Consider the following 21,399-nt stretch of genomic DNA (forward strand, 5'->3'; position numbering starts at 1 on the left):
TTGCCATGATGAGATATTTATCATCACTAAAAAACCACAACATCAAAGAGATTAAAACTGATGGATAATTGAGGATTCCCTTTGATCAAGGTTTATGACAAGCTGTTGATGCTTAACCCACAAGTGGAAGTGGATGAGATCCTGATGGCTCCAAACTCCGTCCTCAAGCTGCAAACCAACAGGTGAGTTGGTTTAATATCTCCCAGTGGAGAGAGTTCAATTTAACATGTGACTGACCTTGTCCTGTACAGTAGCTACAGTAGCTAACTCAAATCACCGTATTTTACATAATCATGAACATGTGATTCACTATTTCCTCTATAAAGATGTATTAAATATCTGGCCAGTTTTGGCTGTATTGCTTTTTACATTTTTGTTTTATTGTAAATCATCATCATCATCATACTATAATTCTAACAATGTCTGTCTGCCTGTGTGTGTGTCTGTCTGTCTGTCTGTCTGTGTGTCTGTGTGTCAGAAACACTGCCATAGCTCCTTACTGCCTGCACCAATCACTCCCACCTTTCACACAGGCATTGACCATATGAATATGGAGGGCGTAACGAAGCCCTTTTTTCGATTTGACACATTAATGATTATTAATATATTTATTAGTCAATTACAAACGCACCCGGGCGCAGTACCCCCCACGGCCACAAGGGGGGGGGGGGGGGTAAGGGCTAGTTATTCTAATTTTGTAATATCTGCCCTTGTTGAGGTAGATGGATAGGATCAGGAATGAATCAGAGGGACAGCGCATGTTTAGATGTTTTGGAGATAAAGCCAGAGCTGCGATGGTTTGGACATGTACAAAGAAGGGATAGTGAGATGGTTTGGACATGTACAAAGAAGGGATAGTGAGATGGTTTGGACATATACAGTACAAAGAAGGGATAGTGAGATGGTTTGGACATGTACAGAGGAGGGATAGTCGGATGGTTTGGACATGTACAGAGGAGGGATAGTGACTATTAGTGAGTATATCGGTAGAAGGATGCTGAGGTTGGACTTGGAACTGTCAGGCAAGAGGACATGAAGTTAATTTAGCTGTCACCGTCATGAAATGTGACCCTTATTATACAAATAATTGCGAATGATTATTTTGTAATTGTGTTTTTGGTGTTGGAACAGTATTGAGGCAGATACAGTATGATATGAGGGCAGATATGATGACTCAACCATCCTCAACTCATTGTACCTGACACTAGGCCTATTATTACATAATCGCCTGGTTGCGTTAATTTGAGATGATCACAATTATTTTTTGCATAATCGTTTCCATGTTGACAAATGTTCATATATTTTCAAACCGTTACAAGCTCAAGAAAATAAATGCAATTTGTTTTTATTGATATGTTCCAGTGTTCATCGACAAAAGCACAATTTAATCGCAGTTCATTGTGACAATTAATTAACAGTCCTGCCTGACACATGATGTGTGACTCTTGTCTCCATAGGGACGGAGTAGGCACGCTGGCCTACCGGATGCTGGACTGTCCGGAGCAGGCTGTGGTTGCTCAGGTGGACGACAAGGGCTTACTGTCCTCTGGTTCTCTGACTGGCTCCTCTTCACTGCTGGTCACCTCAAAGGAGACGTTTGGCATTAATCAGACTCTGATCCTCGCCGTCAAGGTTGGTTCTATGAACCTTAGTTCTGAATGCATTTACACAGGATATATACACACAACAAGAATGAAAAAGGCAGAGGGATATTACGAGGAGAATCTGTGTGAATCCTCTTTGTACTGCTATTGCACTTACTGTATATAAAACTAGAGTCTAGAGTGAGTGGTTAGGTGATGCATACAACCCTGGCCTTCAGATGGAACCCAGCCAGACATGTTGCTACTCAGTATTATGCTGTGGACGCACTATCCGCTTATTTATCGACGCACCCCGTTTTGATGAATTATGAAATCTTCCATCTGCCGGATCATATTGATCATCCATCTCAATGAGCTTGAACATCTATTAAGAGACAATAAGCTGCATTAGCCAGCCTAATGTTCAGTGAGGCTGAACTGCACTGTCTCTTCATATTCATTAAGAGCAGCGTGGACCCATGGGGGGGGGCTGCTGGTTCCCCACGACCAAAACCTACAAAAACACCCATTATGAATTATAGCCACTTAAGCCCCTGGTGGTCTTCATATTCATTAAGAACAGTTTTGACCCCATGGGATGCCTGGTGGCTCTCAGACAATTAGTGCACAGAACCATAATGCCTAACAATTAAATTACAATTTTAATCTTCAAAAAACAATAGTACTGACCCTTATGACTCTGTCTCTGTTGTGTGAACCCCCTGCTCTCCCCAGGTGGTGCCAGTGTCCTACGTGCGCCTCAGCACCAGCCCGGCCCTCCACACCTCCACCAGAGAGACCCTGTCGGCCATCCCCCTCGGCATGGTGCTGTCCTTCACAGTCCACTTCCACGCCGCCAGCGGAGAGGCTCTGCACAGCTCCACCTCCATGCTGACCTTTTCCACCAACAGGTCACTACAACACGCATGTGTGCGTGCACACACACATGCACGAGTACGAGCACACAATTTTCAACAAGCAGATAAGGCTAAAATGCCAACACATACAGTACAAACTATTATGTACAAAATAGACATTTTCATTTACCTTTTGGTCTCCTCAATGCCCAAAAGTTGCAAATCCACCTCATTTTGAGCTTGATCTACATTTGCTGTTTTTGATTGAATCCTGAAAACAGTTTTGGACATTGTTTCCACCCAACAGGCAATATTTGGCATAAATACAGAGATATGAAATACAGAGACTGTCCCTAGCGTGGACAGTCTCAACAGGCGTGGCGATCCTTTGAAATTGTCGGTGATCATCACATATCTCACGCAAACACCCCAAATGTACAGTAAGAGTTTAATTGTGTTGGAACGTTTTTCTACGTTTCTACATTGCTATTCATGAGTGCAGTGGATCCCTGCGGATCCAGATTATAATTTTGTTCGCCTATGATGATAGGGATATATTATTATTATAATATTTTATATATATATATTTTATAATCGAACTGTTGCAGCTCTACTGTGGACATTCATTTTCATTACATGCGTTGACACAAAGATGGGAGGGAATCGGTTCTTTCGGGGACATTGTTTTGGGGTTCAATTGAATGAGTTAAAACTGCCATCCAGAATTCTGCCATTTAGTTTTACAGTTTGCTTACTGTTGTTCTAAAGTAAAGACTGGAGAGCTATATTCCTGCTGTTGTGGGCTGTACAGTATTTATGGTACCAAGGCCCTCTTGTTTATGTAGCTTTCTCCTGGCCTGAACTGACTTTTGGGGGGGAAACTATTCAAGTCCTCCTGAGACCTATAGAGTGCTTCTACATTGCCAGGCAACACCAAGGCAATCTAGCCAGTTCTACAATAGTACTGGTAGGAGCCATTATGAGAAGACAATCTTTTTTCATTTCTGCTGCAGTCGGAGGCAACAATCGGTGTTCTCTGAAAGATAGCCGAGCTAGCAAACTAACTGTTTCATGGTAAGGCAATCTGTATAGCACATCTCAACAACACGGCTATTCATAGTGATTTACGGTGAGATGAGACGCATTATAAAAGTACATTTAAATACAATTATGAATAAACATTCATCTTTGTATTAAAGAATTAAGAGAATAGAAATTGTGAATAAGTTTAAATCAATTACAGCAGAAAAGAAAAAGGCTGTAGTAGCAAACAGAAAACATTTCAGCTTTGATTTTGAAAGAACTGGTTTATAGCAGCACTTTTCATGGAGTTTGTTCCAGCTATGTGATATATAAAAACTAAACGCTGCTTTCTGCACATTTTAGTTTTTACTCTGGGGACATAAAGCTGACCTGTCCAATCTCCATGACGACCTGAGAGGTTTGGATATAGTTCATGATGAATCACAACATAAAAAACCCATTCAATAAACCAACAGTAGTATTTTTATATAAATTCTTTGTTAGACAGTCAGACACACGGGTACAGCCGGTGTAAAGATCTGAGGATATGATCCACTTGCTTGGTCTTACCGAGGAGGGCTGGAGCAGCTCAGCAGCTCTGTCTGATCGATCTTTTTTTCCAGAGAGACCTGTAAAGAAATGGCTATAGTAGTCACTACTAGTCAAGTAACGTAGTGTGGTAGGGTAGAATGGTATCGTTACTTTTAAAAGTAACTTGTTACGTTACAAGATTACCGCCATTAACCCATTTTGACCTGAGGTCAGATTTTTCTAAAATAGCAGACCTACAAGCTCTTAGCGCGCCACTCGGTGGCGCGCTATGAGCTTGTAGATCTGCTATTTTTCAATAGCTAAAGCATAACATAATGCGAACACCAAAAGGGGTTCCCGCCCAAAATGAGTTAAAAAGTGAGAAAAGTATACTGTATCAACAGTTTGCATGGACAAACACAGAGAAGTACAGTACAATCCAAGGTCTGCTAAATGGATGCATCCTAGAAAAGGATTGTTTCCATCGGGGTCCTTGTTAGGTCCTGGTTAACGGTCCTGAGGAAGTTAGTTAAAGGCTGCAAAATCAAGAGTGCAGCCTACCGGTGTGTTGTGGAGCTGTGCTGGGCTTCACCATGGCTAATTTGCATTGACTTTGATCTATCACCAATCAATCCAAAAACAGTGTGAATACTTCCACAGCCTTACTAAAAGGCAACCTCTCAATCTCTGCCATGTCGCACACGTGACCTCAATCTCCATTGGGTCCAAAAACAATTACCTCAGTTCAGTCTTTGTTTAATTGAAGAAATGTCTGGCACATCCAACCATTGAATTGTTCAATGTATTTAGTGTCAACATGTCGAAGTGTCCTTGGGCAAGACACTGAACCCCACATTGCCTCCAATGAGTTGGTCGGTGTGAGCTTGCCACCATTGGTGTGGGAAGTGAGGACGCTGGCGTCGACTGTTCGCCGCTTCACCTCCCAATGTATGAATGAATGAATGAACCATTGTAAAGCACTTTGAGCACTTGGAAAAGCGCTATAAAAATTCATTAAATGCAATTCATTCGTGGATCACCATAGATAGCCCTGGTTATATGGCTAAATGCAAGTTTAATGGCTTGAGAAAAGATTTCTCAAGTTTTCTTGAATTTAGTAATAATAATAAAAAAAACTTTAATTTAACTTCCTGATCTCTGCAGTGCAGACACAATGGCAACACACAGGCAATTCTAGCTCTGCAATAGAACAATAGGCTGGGCCAAACACAGTTAATTCAGTCAGGGTCAGTAGACCAAAGCATTTTTAAGATGGGATTTTTAGATTTTAAATGCTTTTTATGTGCTGTGCAAGTGAAGACAGTGTTCCTGATGCATCAGTAAAAAATACTTATTGAGTTAACCATGATACGGCATACAATTCCTTACCACACGAATGCATTTTCTGTTAAATAGGTTTTTCGGTACAACTGCAATAGTGGGGACTAGTGCCTTGTGGTTCAGCCAGTTAGTGCAGACCATGCTCTGATACAAACAAAAGAAAGTGTATATTACATCCCATCAGGATTCAGTGTTAGAACGTACTTCATTCATCCTCATCATGGTTGTTTCCACCTGAGCGAGTTAAATGAATGCAGTCCTGATGAGGGGACTCCCTCAAATAGATTCCATTACCTCCTCCTCCAGATGCTGACAGATAATTTGTGGATGGGAAAGTATCCAAATGAAACTGGTGACGGTCTGGCTAATGGTCTGGGGGACGTATGGGGATCCTGGAAGTCCTCCCAACGAAGGAGAGAGCAGTCAAGTTAATTGGGTCTCAGTGGTGACTTGTAGCTGTAGATAAAAGGTAGGAAGGTAATCAGGAAATGTTGGGGAGATGTACAGTGACAAATACCAATAGTGGCATACTGCATATAACCGCAACGATATGCATTAACCACTTTCAAGTCATGATTATAGGCAAATATTTTACATACCTTTCAAAAATAGTGAAAATGGGTAATGTAGATCGGCAAATTTTGTGCGACACTGTCATTCGACAAAGTATAAAATAAAACTGTGCTTGAGTGGTAAATGGGCCTGTCCTGACCTTAGCCCTATTATACATAGGGCTAAAGGCGGTCCAGACACCTAGGCTGGTAATCCAGCCTGACAGCGTGTCGCAGGTTCGAGTCCCGATCCCGACGACCTTTGCTGCGTGTCTTCCCCCCCCATATCTCTCCCCCTTTCCTGTCAAACTACTGCTAATCTATCAATAAAGGCAAAAAGCCCCAAAGATATCTTACAAACAAGAAATGATCACACAGTGATATTTGTCAGGTGAAAGAATTGTCTCCGTCATGTGTTCTCCCCCCCCCATATTACCATATTAGTATGATTATGATTTTAGTAACGTGTATGTTTGTGTGTCACAACCTCGCGCCTCGCGGCCGTTGTTTGCGTTGGTTTCCGATGTTCTGTGCATGGTTCAATGACTGTGTTTTGTTGTGTCTTCCCTGCTGTCCAGCTCATAAACATTAGCAGCTGACTGTTGTCACTTCGAGGCTGCTGGTGGTAAAGCTTGCTCACAGCGGTGCGGAAATCAGCCCTTTCGCGGTGTGTGGTTGTGTGTGTGTGTGGCACAGCTTAACCTCTTGAGCCCCATTGCCGGCGGGGGCAGCGGCTGTCCACCTCATGAACAGCTCTCAGCGGGTAAATGGTGACCCAATTGGTCTCCGGTTCCAACTCTGATGTTTTTATTTCCCCCCCCTGGACCCCCCTGGGGTTTTAAGAGGCTCAATCATACTACCTCAAATGGTCGTCTACATTTCATGAGCTTTCATTAGTCAGATTTCACCTGACAAAAAATAATGTGTTGCGATCGTGTAGATCTGATTTTATTTTATTTATAAAAAGTGTGTACTAGACGTTGCTGGGAAAAAAGTGGGGAAAAAGTTTTTAAGATGTACTGTAGTCTTGTATTAATCAACTAAATGGATTAGTCTGACTGTTGCACACCCTTTGCGTACCGGCTCCACCTCTAAGCGGCTGTGTTGTGCTCGATGGTCCTCCAGGGATGACCTGGTGCAGGTGGGCAGGGGTCCCGGTAACGACACGGTGACAGTGAGGACGGTGAACGTGGGCCTCACCCTCCTGGCGGTGTGGGACCCGGAGCAGGCGGGCGTGGCAGACTACCTCCCACTGCCCGTCCAGCACGCCATCTACCCGGAGGACGCCCAGAGGCTGGTGGTGGGCGACGTGGTCTGCTTCAGCGCCCACCTCGTCGCTCCAGAAGGTGAGACAATGCTTCAAGTAGCTGAAAGTATGCATGTGAATTGTGTGGCTTCAAATTTGAGCCACGCACGAAGGAACAATCTGTGCCAGACCCCAGACCTGCCACTACATCATAACTTTGCGCAAACTTTGATGCTTAAAAAGAACAGATCTACAGTATAAGCTGTACCATCGCACATTGTTGATAGCTTTTAAATCTGTTCTTTTTGTGCATGTGACAGCCTTCTACTCTGCCTTTTAAATGTGCCGGATCTGCAGATTACTGCTGGACACAGGCCGACACATTGCGGCGACGGCTCATCGGAAACGAAAATAAATCATCATTGTAACGAGGAACGCTGTTATTTGAACCAGTAATATGTAATAATATTACGGTTTAGGCAGATGTAGTACGTTACACTACTCGTTACTGCTTAAAGAATGCAATACAGCCGAACACTGTTGACATGTTTACTCGATAGGAAAAATACAAGAGGAATACCTATTTTTAATACAATGGTTTTATCAAAGGTTGATTATAATCGATCATGTTGCATTTTAATGCTTTTAGGAAACCAGTTAATATCCTGTGTTGTGAACGTTGGTGTTCCCATTTCCTCAGGGAGGAAATCCCCTTAACTTTAGTTACAGTAAGTGTGCCATTGATGGGGTATAATGAGGCATTGGGGGGGGAAAATAACAGCAACACAAACAAACGTTAATCATCCGTCCTGTCCCCCTCCCCCTCCAGCAGGTGTCCCTGGTGCATGGAGCTCGTCAGCCAGTACCGTGCTCCAGGTGGACCCCAAAAGCGGAGCGGCCGTGGCGAGAGACGCCGGAACGGTCACCGTGTTCTACGAAATACCTGGCGTTCTCAGGACCTACAGAGAGGTACGTCCATACCGTCTGGGCCTGATGGACTGCTAGTGATGAAGATACAGTGAGGTAGCACTGTGTTAACCCGCAGTATGATGACACAAGTCGAGGTGTGTCTTGAGATTTTGTGACAGACGCACGTTATTCCAACTACGAATGTTATGTTATATCGTTTTATTTTATTTCAAAACAGTACTTTGTGTGCTCTCGTTCCCCAATACAGATGTAAAAGCTCACACATGTAGATGAAACTGGGTTTAATTGGTTAAGCTGTAGTGTTCGTAAATACAAAAAATTATGTTTGGAGAGTGCTAACGTGTCTATTTTGCATGAATATAAATAACAATGCCTTGCCCACCGAGGTGCCAAATACCTGAGTATTTATTCTGGTCATGCCCCTGATAAATGAGCTACAACGTGAGATGGATTGGGTAGGGTCATAATAATGCAAACAGCATCACTCTCCGGCTCTGCACTGCAGCTCTCTCGGGATGTGTATTTTTCATATGGCGGTCGTTTGCATCACGTTCCCCAGGTATATCGGAGACCCTAAGACTTCACAGTATCCCAAATAACGTTGGCCTATCCATCATCACCGCCTGGGATTGCGTTCTATCAGTATAATGATTATGTCTGACTATGTGTGTGAGATATTTCCCTCCGTGCTCTGCTGGGAATGGGAGGAGAGATTCTCCACTCAGATAGAGAGAGTGGAGGATTAATTAGCTCCATCTCTGAGAATGTCACTGTGCACTTAATGTGCTCTCCTTCCTTCCAGGCTTCTAGGCTTCGATATTATGCCAGCGTTTGTATACAAATCATTCCAATTAGTAGCAGGAGAATGGGGTGAGGGTCTAGATGAGCAGATAAGGTTTCCATCTAAACCACTAATGTGCGTCACAGCCTTATGTCTAATTTATTCCCGTCACACGGCCGTGTCACACGCTGAAAATGGCCAATCTACAAGCTGATGGACAAACGTTTCGGCTATCCAGCCTTCATCAGTGATGAAGTCTGGATAGCCGAAACGTTTGTCCATTTGTTTCAAATATGAAATAAACTATATTTGAACTGCAGTCTTGGTGTGTGTGACCCACTACCCTTTATTTTGAACGGGTGGCGCACCTATAGTCAGAGCGCGGTGGTCATATGAAGATCAATCTACAAGCTCACAACAAGTTGCTATTTCTGGGCGCCCAACACCGTCACACGACAAAGTATAAATCAGGCTTTATACCAACAGCGCAAAAGTGGCTATTATGTGAGACATGAATGGATGAAGAGCAGTGCCGTATCAACTACATCTACATCTCCCGCTTCTTCCTTAATGGTCTTCTGGCGGATTAGACATTTCCATGTGATTGATGAAGACAATCGCTGACCAGGGACCGGTGAAGCTAATTAGGCAAACACGCCATTCCAAGTCTGTGTCAATAAGGCTCACGAGAAATAAACGACGCGAAACGAACCCTTCCTTCTTGGAATTTATTGTCCTTTTCTTTGGGGTTGGTGGTGGCTCGCTGTAGGTGGTGGTGGAAGCGGCGCCCAGGACGGCCGTCATGGCTCAGGCCACGCCCATCAGGAACGACGGGGAGACCAAGGTCCTTATCACCACCAGAGAACGAGGAACCAACCTTATAGGTAACCCACTCCATTACTGTTTTAATCAACAACTCAATTAAAGCCCCCATGTTTTCATCGGTGAGCCAATTAAGAATCTTTTTTTTTAATGGTGTTTTCGTTAAAACAAATTCTCTGTTTTAATCAGCAGTTCAATTAAAGCGGGGGTTCAGTCAATGAAGCTAGCAGATGCATCTTGTTGATCAATCTGCTGATTTTGAATCACTTCAGAAAAATATCTTGTAGGAATTGTAAATATTTTTGAATCATTTTCCAAATGTGTACTGTTAACACAAATGATCTTCTTATGGTGGTCCCACCCTGCCAAAAAAAAAAATCTGATGGGAGGGGGGTTCATGGCCAAATTATTCATATCAATTTGGGGGGGGGGGGGGGGGGGTCTTTGACGTTTCGTGCTTGTGGATCTGCTACTTTTTATACTTTTGTGTGATGCTACACATGGGCGGAGCTTGGGGGGGTTCAGGGGGTGCAGTGAAAAAAACTTTAACTTTAATACCTTCTGGCTTCTGACTGTAGTTTGTAATCATCTCTCTTATCATGATATGATGACTCGCTGTATGGCTGTAGTGCATGTGTGTGAGCTGCTGTACTACCTAAATAACTCATTTTTAGGGGTTAGGGCATTGTAAAAACGCTAAAATAATAAAATAAAGGTTAAAGGGTGTCGTTGGCCAAGCAGTCGCACCCCCCAGCGTCAACTTCAAGCTCCGCCTATGATGCTACATGTAGTACAGGGTTCACCAATTAATATTCCTCAAGGGCCATATTTTGACTAGGGTACCAGGCTGGGGGCCGAGTCCGAAGCCCTGAAAATTCATTTTCAGGGCAAGACCCCATTTGAAAAGGATGCCCAGTTTGACATGCACAGGCTACTGACCCCCATTTAATGCCATTTATATCTGCCCCCCCCCCCCCCCCCCCGGCCGCAGAGCGCCTACTGGGGAACCCTGCTGTAGTATGATCAAATATAGCATTAATTTTCGAAAAAACACAAAGTTAAAAAGCCAGACAGCAATGACATAATAGCAACATACCAACACATTTTTCAGAAAACTACTATGATTAAGAAGACATTTTTAGAATGGGGTTAGGGATGTGGTGTTAGGGGTTAGGGGTGTTAGGGATGTGGTGTTTTGGTTTAGAATGGGGTTAGGGGTGTGGTGTAACGGAGCTCCATGCTGACATGCTGCTGAAGGAGATAACGAGGCACCAGAGAGAGAGAGAGAGACAACTGTTTGTTTGTTCTTGTCTGACCTCATGGCTCCCCCTGCAGGAACCTGCTCCTCAGTCCAAACGGAAGCCATCGCCCAGCTGCACCCTGAGACCTCCATCAGCTGTCTCCTCAGCTTCACCAGCGACCAAGTGGACTTCAGCACGCACCACGCGTTCAGCACGCACACTGGCTTTGACCCCGCCTCTGGTAAGACTGGACCCACACAGCACACACACACACACACACAATTAGAACGTTTACATATTTTACAATTTAGGCATTTAGCGGCCGCTCTTAATCCAGATTGATTTACATTAAGCAAGGTAACCATGAGGTAATACATCACATGCATCTTAGTAAACCAAGAACTAGTCATCAGTCTCAATATGGAGAAAAATTAATCTGTACATTGAAACTACAGTATACAAGCTGCAGATACCAGGTCAACAAATGAACCTGGCCTCCGTTAACATAACATGCTCTGAATTACATTTTAACCTTTGCATAAGCCTGCAAGGTCGTCAAGGGAAGTGCTATGGCATGCGCGCACGCACGCACGTGCACACACACACACACACACACACACACACACACACACACACACACACAGGCTTTGACCCTGCAAGTGGAGTGGTAATACAACACTCGCATTGCTCATGGGAACCAGATCGTGAATGTACTGTAGAAGAGCTATTACAACATGGTACATTGAGGAGAATAATAATCGCCACATAGAAAATCACTTGTTTTCTGCAATGGCAAAGTCTACGTTATCCTGTTAGTGCTCTGGTTCTCTACTTGAGGTCTGTTTTTATGGAGGGGGGATGGGGGGCACAGACCTAATCTAGAGCCCTGGGCCACCCAGATCAATGAAGAGGGGTTTAGTGTGTTTTTAAAAGTTTAGGGTATGACTGCATTATCGTATCCTTGCAGAAGTGCAGTTCCTCCTCTGCCACCTGTCCTGTACTGATAGACTTTTACTTATTCACATCATTAACTACACATTAAAAGTCTTCACTTTTACAAAGTAAAAGAACAATTCCTGAAGTCACCCTGGGCGCAGCGGAGTGTTGCGCTGCACACTCAGCACTGCGGGGCCACAGCAAAATGTTGTTTACCAGGGGGGTTCTAATCAATACCTGGAACACTCACAGAATGAATATGGCGCAAGCTATAAACGGTGTCCGGGTGATGTATTGAGTGTTGGGGGGGGGGGGGGGGCTCCCTCTGCCCTGATAGCACTAGTGTAATTGTGTTTTGGAGTTGGGGGGGCTTCAATTCAGTTGTTAGCTTATCTCTGAAGGAAGGCCTCCAGGGGGCATTAACAATTCCCTGTTTCCCTTGAATCCCCACAGAGAACGTAATGGGAGGCTGTGACTGTGAAATAACCAGGGTTTTCACCATGTACTGTACGCCGAGTCCTATTGGAATTTGTTTTTTATAGTATTTATTTTTACCCTTCGTGCCCACAATGTCAGCAATTCCTTGGATTCTCTCTGGCAGTCAGTCTCCTTCTCACACCTGATTTGTTGATTTGACCGTGGGCGTGTGTCACCGCAGGATGGGGGGGGGGGGAAGCAATTATAGGAAACCACTTCATCATTTCTGTTTCTATTGTCGGACATGATTTATTCTATCAGCATAATAATAATAATTATTTGACTATAATCTGCTTCCGAGTATTAACAGAGGTGTCTTTTTGGTGACACCTCTGCTAGCTCCGTTGTCATCATGGCGTTTGTCTATATACAGAAGTACCGCAAAAATGGAATGCTAACTAGGCCAGTCAATCTAAGGTTTGAAAGGGCCTTTCTGTGTGGAGTTTGCATGTTCTCCCCGTGTCCCCTAGGGTAGGTACCCATATCCACTAATAATTAGTGGATCATGGTCAATTCAGGGGTTGAAAGTAACAACCTATAAGGCAAAAATGTAATTTTCATTATGCTTTAAGTAGCATGTGATGTGTCAAACTACGGCTATGGCCGTTTTTAGCCCAAGGAGTGTTTTTTTGTGCAAAACTAATGCTTGTTGGGGTACATACTACATACCATTAGGCAACAACCTATTAGGCAAACATATAAAAATGTCTTTATGAAAACTACGAGGATGAAGATCTGATCGATCGAAACGTTGACGCAAAAAAATACAGCAGAGCTTTCTTTCAGCATTTCCAGTGTGCAGACTATATACCAGTGAGAGATCATATGAAAGACATACTCAACGGTCTGTTCCTTCTGCCAGGCTTCTACACGTGTTCCATGAGCCTGCGGCCCCTGAGCGACCAGCAGAGCCGTGTTCTGAGCATGTCCATGTCCAACCTGCTGGTGGAGGCGGTCCTGGAGGGAAGCTCCTCTGGGAAGCGGGTGGCTGCCCGGCTGCCCATAGAGCCAGGCCTGTACGCCGACCAGACGGAGCTGCTGCTCTCCAACCTGCACCCCTCTGCTGAGCTCACCGTCTACGGCCCTGCCGCCACGCTGGCCAGCATGGAGGTACTGTTTTATAAAAAATAAAGGGGAAAAAAAAGTTTCTTTATCAGTGGTTCTGAAACTTTTTCATGTCAAGGGCCACCCAGAATTATCTGTTTTTGGTCGCAGACCCCCATCTGAAAATATTTTGTTCCAGGGACCCTCTATTTGAGTTTTAAATGTTCACTGTGAAAGAATATATATTCAAAGATTTGCACACATTTTCACGATTTTTCTAAAATAACAGATCTACAAGCTTGTGATGTATGAGCTTGTATATCTGCTATGAATTCCGAATACGATTAGAGCATTTGAAGTTGTAGCATTTGAAGCATTTGAAGGTTGTACTAACAATGTCCAGAAGCATCTTCCATAAAACCGGCTCTGATATTTCATATAAAATATGATATGATATACTGTAGTACTTTATTGTCAGTTTGCATAGAATTTGTCTTGCGACCCAGCAGCCTTGAATGCAATACATAATACAGGTATACACACATTTGACATAACACACAGAACAGAAAATTAATTTAAATTAAAAGCAAAGGTTAACCCATTTTGGGTGGGAACCCCTTTTGGTGTTAGCATTATGCTATGCTTTAGCTATTGAAAAATAGCAGATCTACAAGCTCATAGCGAGCCACCGAGTGGCGCGCTACGAGCTTGTAGGTCTGCTATAACGACTGACATAGAAACAGTCATTTTCAAACAGACATTTTCTGATCTCAGGTCAAAATGGGTTAAAGCCTTGATCTGTGATTCCCTCACCTGATTGCTTTAATCCATGCGACTGTGTCAGGTGGTGTCCACGTCTCCCAGCGTCACAGTCCAAGAGAAGGAGATGTCCCATCAAGGCTTCCCGTCCTTCTCCAGGTTCACTGTCAGTGCCGTGGACCCCCAGGGAGCTGCCTCTGCTGCTCACATCTCCATCAGCAGCCCCTCCTCCGGACAGACCCTCCTTATCCCGGTGGCCCTCATATACCTGGTTGACCCCAGCACCTCCATGCAAGGTGAGCTGGTCTGTTTAGGACCCCAGCACCTCCATGCAAGGTGAGCTCGTCTGTTTAGGACCCCAGCACCTCCATGCAAGGTGAGCTCGTCTGTTTAGTACCCCAGCACCTCCATGCAAGGTGAGCTGGTCTGTTTAGGACCCCAGCACCTCCATGCAAGGTGAGCTCGTCTATTTAGGACCCCAGCACCTCCATGCAGGGTGAGCTGGTCTGTTTAGGACCCCAGCACCTCCATGCAAGGTGAGCTGGTCTGTTTAGGACCCCAGCACCTCCATGCAGGGTGAGCTTGTCTGTTTAGGACCCCAGCACCTCCATGCAAGGTGAGCTGGTCTGTTTAGGACCCCAGCACCTCCATGCAGGGTGAGCTTGTCTGTTTAGGACCCCAGCACCTCCATGCAAGGTGAGCTGGTCTGTTTAGGACCCCAGCACCTCCATGCAAGGTGAGCTGGTCTGTTTAGGACCCCAGCACCTCCATGCAAGGTGAGCTGGTCTGTTTAGGACCCCAGCACCTCCATGCAGGGTGAGCTGGTCTGTTTAGGACCCCAGCACCTCCATGCAGGGTGAGCTGGTCTGTTTATGACCCCAGCACCTCCATGCAAGGTGAGCTTGTCTGTTTAGGACCCCAGCACCTCCATGCAAGGTGAGCTTGTCTGTTTAGGACCCCAGCACCTCCATGCAAGGTGAGCTTGTCTGTTTAGGACCCCAGCACCTCCATGCAAGGTGAGCTGGTCTGTTTAGGACCCCAGCACCTCCATGCAAGGTGAGCTGGTCTGTTTAGGACCCCAGCACCTCCATGCAAGGTGAGCTCGTCTGTTTAGGACCCCAGCACCTCCATGCAAGGTGAGCTTGTCTGTTTAGGACCCCAGCACCTCCATGCAAGGTGAGCTGGTCTGTTTAGGACCCCAGCACCTCCATGCAGGGTGAGCTTGTCTGTTTAGGACCCCAGCACCTCCATGCAAGGTGAGCTCGTCTGTTTAGGACCCCAGCACCTCCATGCAAGGTGAGCTGGTCTGTTTAGGACCCCAGCACCTCCATGCAAGGTGAGCTCGTCTGTTTAGGACCCCAGCACCTCCATGCAAGGTGAGCTGGTCTGTTTAGGACCCCAGCACCTCCATGCAAGGTGAGCTGGTCTGTTTAGGACCCCAGCACCTCCATGCAAGGTGAGCTGGTCTGTTTAGGACCCCAGCACCTCCATGCAAGGTGAGCTTGTCTGTTTAGGACCCCAGCACCTCCATGCAGGGTGAGCTTGTCTGTTTAGGACCCCAGCACCTCCATGCAAGGTGAGCTCGTCTGTTTAGGACCCCAGCACCTCCATGCAAGGTGAGCTGGTCTGTTTAGGACCCCAGCACCTCCATGCAAGGTGAGCTCGTCTGTTTAGGACCCCAGCACCTCCATGCAAGGTGAGCTGGTCTGTTTAGGACCCCAGCACCTCCATGCAAGGTGAGCTGGTCTGTTTAGGACCCCAGCACCTCCATGCAAGGTGAGCTGGTCTGTTTAGGACCCCAGCACCTCCATGCAAGGTGAGCTCGTCTGTTTAGGACCCCAGCACCTCCATGCAAGGTGAGCTGGTCTGTTTAGGACCCCAGCACCTCCATGCAAGGTGAGCTGGTCTGTTTAGGACCCCAGCACCTCCATGCAAGGTGAGCTGGTCTGTTTAGGACCCCAGCACCTCCATGCAGGGTGAGCTGGTCTGTTTATGACCCCAGCACCTCCATGCAAGGTGAGCTTGTCTGTTTAGGACCCCAGCACCTCCATGCAAGGTGAGCTCGTCTGTTTAGGACCCCAGCACCTCCATGCAAGGTGAGCTGGTCTGTTTAGGACCCCAGCACCTCCATGCAAGGTGAGCTGGTCTGTTTAGGACCCCAGCACCTCCATGCAAGGTGAGCTGGTCTGTTTAGGACCCCAGCACCTCCATGCAGGGTGAGCTGGTCTGTTTAGGACCCCAGCACCTCCATGCAAGGTGAGCTGGTCTGTTTAGGACCCCAGCACCTCCATGTAAGGTGAGCTGGTCTGTTTAGGACCCCAGCACCTCCATGCAAGGTGAGCTCGTCTGTTTAGGACCCCAGCACCTCCATGCAAGGTGAGCTCGTCTGTTTAGGACCCCAGCACCTCCATGCAAGGTGAGCTGGTCTGTTTAGGACCCCAGCACCTCCATGCAAGGTGAGCTTGTCTGTTTAGGACCCCAGCACCTCCATGCAAGGTGAGCTGGTCTGTTTAGGACCCCAGCACCTCCATGCAGGGTGAGCTGGTCTGTTTAGGACCCCAGCACCTCCATGCAAGGTGAGCTTGTCTGTTTAGGACCCCAGCACCTCCATGCAAGGTGAGCTCGGCAGTTTAGCCCATTCTGACCTGAGATCAGATTCTAAAAATGTTTTCTACATCATGACAGTTTTCTGAAAAAGCTATGTTTCTATGTCAGTCGTTTTGAAAAATAGCAGACCTACAAGCTCATATCGCGCCACTCGGTGGCGCGATATGAGCTTTTAGATCTGCTATTTTTCAATAGCTAAAGCATAACATAATGCTAACACCAAAAGGGGTTCCCGCCCAAAATTGGTTGGACTCTGGACTCAGTTGATTATAAATAGAAAGTCATCTATTTATAATTAATTAATAGATTTCAAGAATTACACCAGTTTGAGAACCACTGATTTATTGAATGCTGCATTGAGCTTATAGTCTCCATTTTCACATTTTTCTTTATTGAGGTGCCGTTTTATGACAAAGTATAAAATGGGGCTAATCAGACTAATTGATGTACTCAATGATTTGTTTGGTTATGTATAAGTTCTGAGTTAGTACCACCTCCTGATCAGGGAAACATTTGGTTCTGAGAACCTCATGTGAAATGCAGTCAACTAATCGAAGAACCCATGAACTCCCTAACAATCTCAGAGCTGCTCCCTCTCTCCTCTCATTCAAAACCCACCTCTTCAGGATAGCTTTCCCCAGCTGAGGTCTGGTTAGGATGTCCCCCCCCTTCCCTCGTTTATCCTTTTTAACCCTGTACTGTTGTTGTATCTGTTATGTTTTGCTTTGGGTTTTTTTCTTAATAAAGTCTGTTCCTAGTGTTCCTATGTAAAGCGCTTTGGGTATTTAGAAAAGCGCTATATAAATTCAAGCTATTATTATTATTATTATTATGAAATCTACATGGAGCAATTAATTTGATCTCTTGTAGTGTAAAAGAGCCAGTGGTGGATCACCGCCCCTCCACGCAAGGTCAGGGTTCTATTCTGAGACCAGATCAAGAACAAGATCATATGCCTCAGATCGTATAGCTTTTACTGGGCTTGCTGCTGTGAGATAATGGAAAGGTATTCTAGCGAGCATGGCAAATAGAAACCCGATATTGTAGGCGAAGAATTCAGCTCCTATTCTCTTGCTAAAGTTTCTTTAAAAACAAATCTGTGCTGTAACCTCCTGTCTCTTGTTGACTGCAGAAGAAGCCTCTGTCTTTTTTTTTTAGAAAGTACAGTACACAGATAACGCAGCTGTTTCGATAGAAATCCATCACGCCATTAACTATTAATAGGATTTTTATGTGGGCCATTCAGATTTCACTCCCAGTCAGTAAAGCCGAGAAAAAACCAAAACAAAAGGAAACAAAACGTTATCACGGCTCATTTCGTTCGCTATCACTTAATGGTGTGAGAGCGTCTGTTCACATGGCTTTCGAACACGTCCTATCCCCCTCTCTGACTGTCAAGCAGCTGCCAGTCCAGTTGTGGGACCGGAGGGGGGCCACTCCCTGCAGAGCATCGTGGACTCCTACCAGATGATGTTCTTCACCTTGTTCGCCCTGCTGGCGGGCACAGCCATCGTCGTCATCGGTAGGTGGAAGTTATCTAGTAGCAGAGCAGGCAATGCATTATACTGTGGGTAAAGCGTAGTCTGTTATATTGTCGCTGTCAGGCAGAAACCACCTATCTCCAGATTATTTTGTAAATTAATGCCCCTACTACTCGATCATACTATAGCATCACACAAAAGCATGTTGCAGATCTGCATGCTTGAAACACGGTACAAAGCACCTGGTGAAATCCTTAAAAGTAACTGTTTCCAGTAACGAGGTTTCCACCCGACAGTGTTTTTGTTTTGTTGAATCACATCGTCCTTTCTTAGCTGATCATTTAGTCGGAAAATAGCAGATCTAAAAGCTCACAAAGTAATGTGTTGTGAGTTTAAAAAAAATTAGAATTAGAATATAGGTCTTGTTTTTACATTATTCGTTCATTATCGTTGCTGTCGGGCACACACCTCTTATCTACATATTCTAACTTTTTGTGTTTTCTTCTTTTTTGTTGTAAATGCAGCATCACACAAAAGCATCAAAAGTAGCAGCGGTGCCAAGCAACGCTTTTCTAGCTTGTACATCTGCTTCTTTTGCTATTTTTTTATTTGAATCCTGAAAAGTATATTTTTGGGAAATTTGAGTTTTCCACCCAACAGACACAATATATAATATGGGGAACAGGCTTTAGTTCCAACATACTAACAGTCTGACAGTCATTAGAGCGACACCCTACCGGGCCTACCCCAAACCCTAACCTAACAATAACCGGAAGCACAACACAACGCATGTCGAGAGCAACGGCTGATTTGCTCATGTCAGACTTTTAGTGTGTCGGATAAGTGCGCACCCCCATAATACGATGACCAACAATATTCTGTGGGTGTTTTGTTTTTTGGAAAGTGTTTTCTTTTTATCAGAAGCATTGTTTGTTCAATGACAAATCTCGTTTGCTGGATGTTTATTCTAAAACAATCATGGTTATTTCTTTCTGGTCATTGTACACAGTGTGCCATGCAGCTTTCTCTCCAAGGGAGCAAGGCCAGCACCCTGGTTTCATCCATAGGACTCCGACTCCGTCAGGTACTGTAGATATTGAGCTCATATTAATGCATGGCTTTCAGAAATACTTAATCCATTAGCTAAATTTTCCAGAGAACCAGTATCTTAATGTTTATCTGTAAATGATTTTGTGTGTGTGTGTGTGTGTGTGTGTGTGTGTGTGTGTGTGTGTGTGTGTGTGTGTGTGTGTGTGTGTGTGTGTGTGTGTGTGTGTGTGTGTGTGTGTGTGTGTGTGTGTGTGTGTGTGTGTGTGTGTGTGTGTGTGTGTGTGTGTGTGTGTGTGTGTGTGTGTGTGTGTGTGAGATACTGTATAAAGCATAGCAGTGGGTGCCATTTTCTGGACCCCCTGAAAAATCAGCCATTCATTTTCCCATAGAGATTTACAAAGATATTTATATAAATGATTTTAAACCTAGAATCCAGCCTTGTAGGATCCTGGTGAGTCATGACCATAAAACCTTTAATTCTGTGAAAAGGTTTGAATAATTAATTATATGATGTACTACATTTAATAAATACTCTTTGTTTAGTGGTTTTCATCTGCTATTCTCTATATATTCTGGCAGTTAAAGCTCCTTGATGCTGTATTGTTTAGAATTAGATTAAACCAAGTTCTGTGTAATATCACACAATACGACCTTGTTTACTTTTATGAATTAATTTGCTGCGCTTAATATATGAATAATAATGACACGCCAAAGAGAAGTGGATAAGTAATTCTCCAACATGAAGTAATTCATTTTGGTTAGTCAGTTTTACAGCCAATATTCAGTATCAATATCTCAGATAATTTTAGTATATCGTCTCTGTTGGGTGGAAACCTCATACTGTACTGTATGTCCAAAACTGTTAAACAGATTTACAAGCTTGAAACACGTCAATTTGCACCATGTTTTGAGCTTTCAGATCTGCTACTTTTGATACTTTTGTGACTCGCATAAATTAATGCCCTGATCAAATAGGGCGTTAATTTGCAAAAAATAAACGCAACAAATTAAAATATATGGAGATAAGAGGTTTCTGCCCAACAGCCATATGTTAATTAATTCCTCTTGCGCGTGTCCGTTCTACAGCCAATAATGGATTTGTCCATATTATTGCAGTATATATGCTAACGCTAATGTCCCTTGTATGTGTTTCAGGTGTTAACTCTCCAGTGATGAACTCGTTCAACCACTCCATTGGCTCTGGCTCCAGGAGCAGTCCAAAGCTCTACTCTCCTGACTACAGCTCCAGATAAACCTATGGGATCACAGGCCAGTTCATACGTATTGCAGTGCTTCTTAACGTTTTACAATTCAGGGACCCCCCAGTTCCCTACAACGGTGGTTCTGGAGAAAATAAATGGTGTCAAGGACCCCAAAATATATATGCATTTGGCCGTGGACCCCCATTTGAAAGAAAATGTCTTGTGCCAGGGACTCCCACAAGAGAGGGTTGGTGTGTAATTTTCCTCTGGCCCCACTTTGAGAACCAGTGCCCAATGAATCAGGCCACAAACCACCATAACTGTCAAGAGTTTCACACCCGCAAGGGCCCACTTTGGTCCCTAACCGTCAATCATTTGTCTCCCTGGACACCACGTTGAGAAGCACTGATCTATTGAATGTGCCTCTGTCCGTCCTGCAGTGCAGACCAATCATATCATTTAAATGTTTTCTGAAGTGTGTACAGTTTAAAAGAAACATTGAACATGTTTTAAGATGGTATTGATCAGATAAGATCTGTTGTCCACGGGGCTACTTTCTTTGTGCGTGTTTTTGTTGCGTGTGTGAGAGAAATAATACTCTATTAAGGTATGATTCTTTTTTTTATAGTATGAAGGGTCAGTATTTCCAAATCCCACTTTGGCGACGGATTTGTTGCGTTGATTTGCATATTTTGTTTGCTTCTCCACTTACATATGAACCACTTGAAATGGCGTTAATGCTTTGTATTATCATTAGAACTGGAGTTTATGTGAAATTCAGGAACTCAGGTTGTATTGTAAGATTTCTGATGTTCTAGAAGGTTAACGGAACAAACATCGTCTCTGTCGGGTGGAAACCTCATATGTCCAAAACGTACTTACTTTTCAGGATTCAAATGAAAAAATGACAGATCTATAATCTCAAAGCTTCCGGCTT

The 21,399-nt window shown here is 44.5% G+C and overlaps 1 protein-coding gene across 2 annotated transcripts in view; it reads left to right on the forward strand.

Annotated features, from left to right (window-relative positions):
- The window catches only part of nup210 (nucleoporin 210), a 64,771-nt gene extending 43,661 nt beyond the window's left edge, over nt 1–21,110 (forward strand). The window contains exons 29-40 of one of the 2 annotated variants that reach the window (XM_083770333.1): nt 91–182; nt 1,458–1,632; nt 2,319–2,494; nt 7,012–7,232; nt 7,962–8,101; nt 9,613–9,727; nt 11,001–11,147; nt 13,182–13,429; nt 14,208–14,418; nt 18,132–18,251; nt 19,220–19,294; nt 20,416–21,110. In XM_083770333.1, the coding sequence (XP_083626459.1) occupies nt 91–182; nt 1,458–1,632; nt 2,319–2,494; nt 7,012–7,232; nt 7,962–8,101; nt 9,613–9,727; nt 11,001–11,147; nt 13,182–13,429; nt 14,208–14,418; nt 18,132–18,251; nt 19,220–19,294; nt 20,416–20,513 (1,818 nt within the window). In that variant the 3' untranslated portion in view covers nt 20,514–21,110. The remainder of the gene's footprint in view (nt 1–90; nt 183–1,457; nt 1,633–2,318; nt 2,495–7,011; nt 7,233–7,961; nt 8,102–9,612; nt 9,728–11,000; nt 11,148–13,181; nt 13,430–14,207; nt 14,419–18,131; nt 18,252–19,219; nt 19,295–20,415) is intronic. The other variant, XM_083770334.1, reaches the window with a different exon arrangement.
- The last annotated feature ends 289 nt before the right edge of the window (nt 21,111–21,399 follow it).

Source organism: Protomyctophum parallelum (genome assembly GCF_964188405.1).
Source record: "Protomyctophum parallelum genome assembly, chromosome: 7".
Classification (NCBI taxonomy): Eukaryota; Metazoa; Chordata; class Actinopteri; order Myctophiformes; family Myctophidae; genus Protomyctophum; species Protomyctophum parallelum.